The sequence below is a fragment of the Diorhabda sublineata genome, chromosome 1, assembly GCF_026230105.1.
Source record: "Diorhabda sublineata isolate icDioSubl1.1 chromosome 1, icDioSubl1.1, whole genome shotgun sequence".
NCBI classification, from domain to species: domain Eukaryota; kingdom Metazoa; phylum Arthropoda; class Insecta; order Coleoptera; family Chrysomelidae; genus Diorhabda; species Diorhabda sublineata.
Window position 1 is genome coordinate 34,931,785 of NC_079474.1, and position 9,623 is coordinate 34,941,407.

Here is a 9,623-nt window from a genome sequence, read left to right on the forward strand (position 1 = left end):
CTAGTGCACATTTTCAAAATCTGTCATCGAATCTACACTACTGCCATTGTATAAAAAATATTCTTTATACAATATTACTACATTCTCTACCCAACCGGATAGGCAACAAACAATGCCGCTACGAATTATATTAAAATGCTTCACTTCTTTGAATGAGTTTGTAGTTAAAGTTATTATTAAAACTCTCAAACAAATCAAATTATCGATATACTCCGTAAAACTAATTAGGGGGCACAAATATCACATCGCAATGTTTATAAATCAACAACCGGATCATAGATAAACTTTATATACGGAGAGTAATTTACTAAGCTGGAATTTTCTGAATCGGTATACTAAATATACTGTTTCCACTATCGCTACACCGATTCTCACCAATGAACTATCTTACGCGCGTTTCGTTATCGTCTTCAGAAATGAAGGAGTTTACTTCAAACAGTGTAATTGTGAGTGTTGGTGTAATACATAAACAAAATAAAATTATTTTATTTAATTCTCTTTTATGTTGGTATACTAATATAGTGGATTAAGAGAAATGAAAAAGTTCTTTAATTGGAACGTGTATGAAATAGGTAATTTGTGATATAATTGTATTAGTTGATGAAAATATAAAGATAATTAATCTATGATCGTTGTTATTGGTCTGTCAGCTATCAACAGAAGTATTTGTTCTGTGTCATTTAACTTATAACAGCTGTTTCTATAAAGATGTATTTATGTCATCAATAAAGTAGATATTATTAGATATATATTAATCAAAAAAAGTTTTTTTATGCGGGAGTAGTGGTATTACCAATACAGTCGGCCTGATTCCAATCGTTCAAGTCAATATAAGGATTTTGGGAAAAAATAAGAGACGATTATGATGTGTATTTTATTAAAAAAAAGGTAAAAATTGTTGACCAAATATATAAATATTCAAATTTCAATAATTCTAATAGTAAAAGTAAATTGTTTATTAATAAAATGTTCAAGTTGATCGTAACTAAAAATGACATTGTATCTATCATCATCGAAAGCAGTCTCATTACCAGTCATAGGACCGCAAGGTTTTGACATGAGAGCTCTGCAATCATGTCCATAAGTATCGTAAATTTCTACTTCGAAATGATACTTGGTACTCTCCCCCGAAGGTCCAATGAACTGCCCAGCAAACATAAAACTTTCATCCATAAAAGTAAAATGGACTTTGAACAGCAACGAATCATGTTTGATGATGAAACAATCATCGATGTTGGTTTCCAGAGGATTATTTTCCTGTCTATAGAATGGCATGGTAACTGTGTCCAATTCTAATAGATTTTCGTAATGTTGGGATTCCACGTGATCGTATATATCTTTGTACCCCATCTCTTTATTACAATCAAAGTAATCTCGGAGGGGGCATTTGTATAAGGAATGGACGCAAGTTGCTTCATGTAATTTTATATCTTTCGCTTTAGCCATGTGATCACACCTTTTGAATTTACAGGGGTAATTGATGTGTTGGATGATTTGAGCCAAAGCGAAATTCTGGGTGTTTTGGAATTCGCTTCTACATGTCGGACATTCACTTACGCTTTTTTTACAATCTGTACAGATGCTATGACCTATTATACATTGATAGATCGGAGGAACCATGTACTCTAAACAAACCTGAAAATTGAATAGAAACTTTTGCCTGAAACGGAATAAAAAAAAGCGAAATTACAAATTTTTAGTATGAAAAGTACATTTTCTACCAAATTTCACTATAGGTATCTGTAATTTCCAAAAAAAACTCAATACAAAAATTATAATTTTTTTAAATATGAAAAATAATGAAAATGATTGATATTTTTGAGATATGGCAACTACAAGACGGCCATTTTGACGATCACATAAACACGTTTTTATTTATCCAACACGTAATTTTAAAAAAATACAAAATAATATAAATAATAATAATATGAATGAAATATTTCTGTAAATTATAAATAAAGACTATTTATTTTATATATGGAATAATTCATAGGCATTAAAATGTCAAACGAAACGTCAGAAGTCAAAACAAATCTGAGAATTCGCTTTCAAGATTCGTGATAAAAATTTATACAACTGAACACGAACTGAGAAGTGAGATCCAGATAAAGTAGACTACCGAACTGTCAGAGTGATCAGATGTAACTAATCGAACGTAGTTATATATAAAAGAAGAATTCCAACAATGTCAAATTACTTAAATATCAATTTTGTTAGAAGTATTACTCACCATACATTCTAGTTCTTGAAGAAGTTCATAGTTGAGATCTGGACTACGTTTATCTTCGATCTCCTCATCTTCATTTTCTTCATCACTAAGAATTTCTTCCTCAAATATCTCGATTTTTGCCAAAATTATCAACGGATCGTTCAAGATACTATTTATAACTTCTTTGTTAATCTGAACGGTGTTATTAATTTTCTCGACGATTTCGTGCATCGTGGATTTGTTGCCGTTTTCTAAAATAATCTTAAACGAAGCGTTTCTTTCGAAATTATCATTTCCTATGCACGAAACCGTACAGAAAAACATGTGTTTTTTCGAATCGGTTGTTCGATTTACCAAATAAAGTTCTTCTGAATATGGAAATAGATAATTTACGTTATGATTGTTGACGAAATCTATTTCGAAAAATTCCTCGTTTTGTATTAACATTTTGTGTTTAGTCTCGAAATGATTCAGAAGTTTTTCAACGAAACCTTTCCAACTGCAAGGTGGAGTAGTGATTGCTGGGCAATTGTATTTTTTAAAAGTACAAATTTTTTCATGCTGAGCCACATCTCGAGGATACAAAGTGATTTTGCAACCATTTTCTTTATTGCAACAAGGAAATTTAATATTTTTGGCTAATATTTCGTAAGCTTCGTTGTGTATCCCGTTTTCGGGGTAGGGGCATCTACCGCAAGTAGAGCCCCCTTTGTAACAATATATCGGAAATTGGGATAAAATTTTTTGGCATGTTGCACAGAGGAGATGAGGTAAGTTTTTTAGTTGTAAAGAGTTTGTAACACTATTCATTCTATAAAAGAAAAAAAATGATCGTATTTTCAATGTACAACTCAAATTTATGACAAACAACACAACAGGACAAAAAAATTGAAAAAAAAATACCCAAATTGTCTTTTAATTATTTCCATCACAAATCAACACTCAAAGAAAAAAAATTTTAGAAAAAATTGTAGTACTACACAGTTTTTTAAATCAGTACAGCAAGAAAAATCGGTTACTTCTCTCCACAAGAAAAGAACTATAAACTAATTTTTTCCCCAAAAACATTATTTCAATAGTTACTTATCTAGATTTAAACTAAATATAGTACCAAAAAACTACTAAATGTTTCAAAAATTCCCCCAAAAAATAATCTATTTTTATAACAATCACTACGTAATATCCTTAATTATATATATATATTTAGTCATCAGATAAACAACATAGTTGGATACAATTTTGATAAACTAGTTAAACTCGTTTTATACTAATTTGAAGTTAATAGAAGTCTGTAAATAGTATTGACTCCAAAGTAACTTCACCCTAAAGTCCAGTTTAGAAATGAATATTATAAATAACAAATACAAACCTCCCAAGTATGAAATAATAAACTAATAACTTACCTTGGTTTGAATCAACAATATTAGATTACAAATTTTAACTCAAAATAAATGTTTTATTTGTTATATACCTATATATAACATAATTTCATCAATTAAACAACTTCGGCACCACTTCATAAACACACTATTTCGTTTGCGGTTAGGACAGATCTGAAATTTTAGTAATTTTCCTTAATTATTAGCTTTGTTCGTGATAGTTGATTGGAACACATTCCGAATAAATTCTGTTCATCTTTTGACGTTTCTTTAGCGCATTCTCTGTTTAGAATATGTATAACCACGAATGATTTATGAATTTTTATACTCTATAGCTTATCTAACGTTTTTTAACGTAGTTTGTTGTAAATACCACGATATAATTGCTCTAGTCCGAGGAAATATTGATACGTAATCAAAATAAAATTCAGAATTAGAAATTTGTGCTACACAAACACAGAATTTATAATCCCGAACGTGCTTTATTAGTACCGAGACTGAACAATTTCAAACTGAATCTGATGACAAATATGTTTGAGAGCAGAACGCGAACAAAGTTATAATACAAACTAAAATTTTGATTTAATTGCTTATCATTTACGTTGTCATGTGTCATTTATATTAGTGTAGATTTTACTTACACTTATACACAATGATATAAGATTTGTGTGTGATAAATGAATAATATGAATTTCGATTTAGTGATGATTCACTATTTAATGTTATTTGTTAATTATTAATTTGATATTCGTACGCGATTTATAGTTTGAAAAAAAATGAATTAATAATTATTAGTTTTTAGATTATATTTTGATATTGTTCACTTTCGGTAAGTTATGTTTATTTTTATTTATATGATAATTTAATTTAAATAAGTTAAAATTATCATGGGCGTAGGGGTTTCACCTAACCGCCATAACCGTATTTTTATGTAGAGAAAAGTAGAACGTGATTATTACGTTTAGTTGAATTATTTAGTATAAATAGTTTATATTGTGTTAAAAACTAAATTAATATTTTGGTGATAAGTTTATTGAAATATAGGTTAAATTATTGTTAGTACGATATATTTTAAAAAGGTTTTTTTCTTCGTGTAACTTAATATTTGATTAAATTTGTGTATTGTATTTAAATTCAGAGAAATTTGATTTTGAACACAATCAGGTATAATTGCCTATTGAATGTTTTTAACTATTTGTAGGCAAAGATGAGTGCTTGTGTTTCCCTACCTTCGGATATATTGGAATCTTTAATTTGCTCAAATTGTAGCAACTATTTGTCTGTATTTCCAATTTATACAAAGATTGATAATTCAGGTGCATTATGCGGCCGATGCAAGGTCGCGGAAGTTGATAAATATTTAAAAGACGAAGCTTACGAATGCATAGCTCAATTTTTAACTTTTCCATGCATGTATACCAAAAACGGATGCACCGAGAATCATATTCCGACAAAATTAGAACAGCATGAACGACGGTGTTCCTGGCAAAAATTGGGTTGTCCGAGCAAAAATTATTCAAAATGTCAGTGGATAGGACATAGATCTGATTTAGAGAAACATTTCGCTTCACAGCATCCAAATCTCGTATTAAAAGATCGTCAATTTCAATTAAGTTTCATAAATTCACTAGAAGAAACATATTTGTTGTCTTATATGGAAGAATTGTTTATTTTAAAAAAGGAAATCGACGCCATGAAAGCGAATTGCTATTGTTCGGTACAACATCTTCAATCGAGTGAAGAATCTAATAGTTTCGGTTACTCATTAAAAATTGAGAGCAGTGATAAGAACTACTTCTTTAATTGCCCTGAAAAAAGTACTTGCAGTGATGAAAAGTTGAATTGCACCCAAATTACTGCCGATATTATCAAAGAAAAACTCTTTGGATCGGATTCAGTTATAGTTAATGTCAATATTTAGTTAACAATGCGGGGCTTGTTTTACAAGAAGAAACAGTTGAAGATGCTGATAAAACAAAGGTATGTTGAAATTTTTATCAAAACTCTCGTTATATAACGCGATTTTTCACTTCCTGTTTTTTTCAATTATTACAACGTTGCCGCTTTTAACTGTTTATAAAAATGATTTTGCAACACTCTTTCTTGATAAATAAAGTAATTATTCCATGTTATATAAATAAAAATATTTTTAATTGTATAATTATATCATTATAAGTCGGAATTTTATTTAAAATTGATATTTATCTTAAAAAAATTGACACATAAAAATCTTTGTAAATATGGCAACTGTGTGATTTATAACTGAGCTGGGGTCAATGGAACATAATGGCGTTGTTGTCATTATGACCAAACAGAAATTTTGTGTACAGTAAATTTTTTTGGTTTCATTCATTTTATTAAGCATTAACATTGTGAAATTTCGTCAAAAATGTAAAATAATCATTATTTGTGAGTGTTTGGTATGTGAAAGTTAAATGATATTTATTCAGTTTCACCTGTCTGTCAGTACGAATTTCAAGGTTATGATACATTGTCTTAAACCAGTGACGTACTTATCCGTAAAATATTCATCTTATAAATAATTGTTATATACTATTGACATATAATTTTTAACTAACTTAACATTGACCTTAAAATATCAAAATAATTTATTTATTAGTTATTTTTTTTTCTCTGAATATATCTATAACTAGTTCAAATGTCAATGATGAGATTTTGATCATTTAAAAATTTATTTCAAGTGTTTTTGTGTTATTTTTTTGTATATACCCCTAGTTAGACACGTTTTAATTACTTAATACTTTGCGAATATACGAAGGTTGTTCAAGAAAATCCAACTTCAACCTGAAGATGCTAGCACTTTTTTTGGAGGTATTTGAATTTGTGTTGATAATTTTTTTCGTTTATTTATATCTGTACCCCTAATTGAGACAAATTTTTAAAAAACCATGTAAATATACGAGGTTTCTTCAAAAAAAATCAAGATATCACCACTTATTCAATAAATTAGGATTTGCGCATGCGTTGAAAGATTTTCACTCAAATTTCGGCCATTTTGGACACTTATTTTCAATTTGACAATCGTGTAATTGAGTCTTTGTGAGATTTTTTTAAAATGAAAAAAATTGAGCATCCAGGTAATGAGAGATATTTTTTTTGTAAGGCAATACGCCTAAATCTGCGATAACAAGCGGAATCATCGGAAAAATTAATCAAATGATACAGGAAAACTATTTGATTGAGGTTAGAGTGACGATATACGGTTTCAGCAAATTGAATCGATGTTTTTGCATCACTTCATAACTGTAGTTGAAAAATGGACCCGCTATTGAAAAGAAAAAAACTTTTTCCTGTTTCCTAACCTCAAAGTTTCACATGCAGGAAAATACAATTGAAAAATATTATTTTTGTTGTAAGGTTAGTGACTTTACGAACAACCCCCGTATATGCAATTTTTTTTTCGCAAATTATTTTATTTGTACTCGTTATATTATTGAAAATTTATTTTATTTTCGTTAGTATTTTTAATTTTAAAACAAGAAATGTTACGCCACTGGCCATCACATGAACAGTATTTACAATGTTGCCAGACTTTTTTTTCTACTACAGAAATGCTTATAAATTTTATTTAGTCTTTTATCAAGATTTTCTTATATTCAGTATTTATTATAAATCGTACTCTTTAACTGACTTTTTTTTATATACGACGGTAATCCAAAAAGTAATAGACATTTTCGAGATCAACTTTTAGATTGTATGGTTATAGCGCATTTGTTTTTACTATATATTAATTAAATCATTAAAATACAGGGGGTGATGAAAAAATACGGTAAATTATTTTATTAATACCAAATCAAAATCGAAGAGAAATTTTTTAAATAGTTCAAATTATGTTGTTCATGGATGAGTATAGCAAATATGGCGTCGGTGTACTACGAAAACGTTTATTATTTTCAGGAAAACAGTTTGGAATTCAAGGTGAATTGGGACTTATTGGCAGAAATGGAATGTCCAATTTGCTATAATTACATGCTACCACCGATATTCCAATGTATCCATGGTCATAGTTTATGCGGAGCTTGTAAAGAGAATATAAACGGGATCTGCAAAAAAGTCGTTAAAGATACCAGGAACTTTACACTAGAAAAAACGGCGAACCGTTTACTATATCCCTGCAAATTTCACAAATCCGGTTGCACTTATTCGTGTCTAGCAACCGAAATAAAAGAGCATCAAAGTAGTTGCAGATTCGGTCCTCAAGAATGTCCATTAAGCGATTCCACTGATTGCAGTTGGAGTGGTTTCCATTCCGAAGTTTTCGCTCACGTGGAAAACAACCACAACGACGATATTCTAAAAGGCGATAAAATCGAAATACCTTTCGAAAGGGATCGAACGTCCAGCGTGGTGTATTTGATCGAACGCAAAAAAAAAATTTTCAAATTATGTTACGCATTCGACGGATCGAAATTTTATTGGTGCGTGCAATTGGTTGGATTTTCGGAGGTAGCCAAAGATTACAGGTTCGAGGTCGATTTGATAGATTTGAGCGGTTCAAAGTTGAGGTTTTATCACTTGGGGTTGGTGGTACCGCTCACGAAATTGGCGGATTGTTACAAATGTCCCGGAAAATTCGTCGTGGCTACGTTGGAACAAGTGGAAAATTTCGTTACCAATTCCATTTGTTTCAGGGTTAACATTGTTGAAAAATGATTCTTTCTATTCGTTTTAGAATCAACGTTGTTGAGAATATGATTTTTTTTGTTATTTTTTCTATTTTTTACGCATAGGTCTTTGTTTTTTGGGGAGTATCTTACGAGGGCTGTCGAAAAAGTAAGAAACGAAATATTGGAAACAAATGGTTATAATTGGCCATAAACATTAGTGATAGACAAGTTGCTTTTTCTTCTTCTTTTTTGGAAAATTGTGAAAATCACTAGGCACAGAATCGAAATTATAGGGGAGGAAATCTTTCAATTAGTCATTTTAAGTCGGGTATTGTCGTGATAAAACTAGTTTTGAACAATTTTTCGTGAAAATTGTGTTCCCCCACTCCATAGACTGTAGTTTTGTCTCTCAATCGACTCAAACCAACGTTTCGTCACCGATTCAGTTACGAATCACCAATAAAGTGTCTAGAAATGGCGTTATTTTGGAATATATACCGATAATTTTCGAGATCAAGATGTCGAACATTTTTTACTTTTTTAAAAACCCTTGTATATCATTTATTTTATTCCGACAATATATATGTATTTAGTTTTAATAGTTTTTAAATCATGTATAATGTCCAAAATAAAAAATAAACGTATAAAACTGTTTTTACTTTCAATTTTTATAAAAATAATCTCGTGCGTAGCGCTCAAGCCTTTCCTGTACGTTGTTTAGTTTCTAAGCAAACATGAATAGAAATTTTCAAGTCAGAAATTGACTGTAAAAAACGTTTATTCATTGAACAACCGAGAAAAAGTTCGAATCATCTCGAATTCACGCTTGCGTGGAACGAAATATATACGATTTGTTACATTTTTTATAGTATTACTTCAACTGGAATAATTAAAGGAGTTAATAATCTATCTTTATCTATTATATAAGAATCGATTCTGTCATTGCGAACAGCTGATGAATGTAGAATCGTGAACGATCGTTTGACGTCGTTCTGTCATTGTTTTTCGATGGAAACAGTTCATGAGAAATTAATTCATAGGTATTCAATCTTTCTGGTTTTTTGATTATGAATATTTGTTTGCTTGTAAACTGTATTTTTTACTATTAAAAATTAAACTATTAATTTTGTGTCAATTATCTTTTTGTATGCTTTAAAAATAGACAAAATTAATCGATTATGCATTCGAAATGTAGTTCTTGAATGTATTGCTGTACAAAATTCTAAATCACGGAATTTCATGTTGAAACCATTGATAAATTAGATGTCATTGAACTGGGTAACAAAGAACAGAGCCGGACTGATTCGAATTAGAATAAATTAGTATTTATTCAAAAAATAATGAAAATATACAGTAAATAGTTAGAAATAAGTATAGTTATGATTGTAAATTGTATATTAAAAAAAA

General features: G+C 29.6%; 2 protein-coding genes across 2 annotated transcripts; one reads left to right on the forward strand and one right to left on the reverse strand.

Annotated features, from left to right (window-relative positions):
• Positions 1 to 689: 689 nt before the first annotated feature.
• Positions 690 to 3,883, reverse strand: LOC130445460 (uncharacterized). The gene is made up of 3 exons (XM_056781081.1): positions 3,613 to 3,883; positions 2,231 to 3,020; positions 690 to 1,635 (listed from the first exon to the last, which is right to left on the reverse strand). Exons 2-3 carry the CDS (start codon positions 3,017 to 3,019, stop codon positions 919 to 921), a joined length of 1,506 nt encoding a protein of 501 aa, XP_056637059.1. The 5' UTR covers position 3,020; positions 3,613 to 3,883; the 3' UTR covers positions 690 to 918.
• A 407-nt stretch (positions 3,884 to 4,290) lies between these two features.
• On the forward strand, positions 4,291 to 8,867 carry LOC130442101 (uncharacterized). Its single transcript, XM_056776179.1, has 4 exons — positions 4,291 to 4,417; positions 4,790 to 5,508; positions 7,210 to 7,270; positions 7,507 to 8,867. Exons 2-4 carry the CDS (start codon positions 4,796 to 4,798, stop codon positions 8,260 to 8,262), a joined length of 1,530 nt encoding a protein of 509 aa, XP_056632157.1. The 5' UTR covers positions 4,291 to 4,417; positions 4,790 to 4,795; the 3' UTR covers positions 8,263 to 8,867.
• Positions 8,868 to 9,623: the final 756 nt, after the last annotated feature.

What these genes read in the sequence shown, in the direction of transcription:
- LOC130445460 (XM_056781081.1), bottom strand. Translation starts at nt 3,019, where the DNA reads ATGAATAGTGTTACAAACTCTTTACAACTAAAAAACTTACCTCATCTC. An exon ending in TTCAAGAACTAGAATGTATG is followed by an intron (nt 1,636 to 2,230) that starts GTGAGTAATACT and finishes TTCAATTTTCAG; the next exon opens with GTTTGTTTAGAGTACATGGT.
- LOC130442101 (XM_056776179.1), top strand. Translation starts at nt 4,796, where the DNA reads ATGAGTGCTTGTGTTTCCCTACCTTCGGATATATTGGAATCTTTAATT. An exon ending in ATAGTTAATGTCAATATTTA is followed by an intron (nt 5,509 to 7,209) that starts GTTAACAATGCG and finishes TCTTATATTCAG; the next exon opens with TATTTATTATAAATCGTACT. An exon ending in ATACGACGGTAATCCAAAAA is followed by an intron (nt 7,271 to 7,506) that starts GTAATAGACATT and finishes TATTATTTTCAG; the next exon opens with GAAAACAGTTTGGAATTCAA.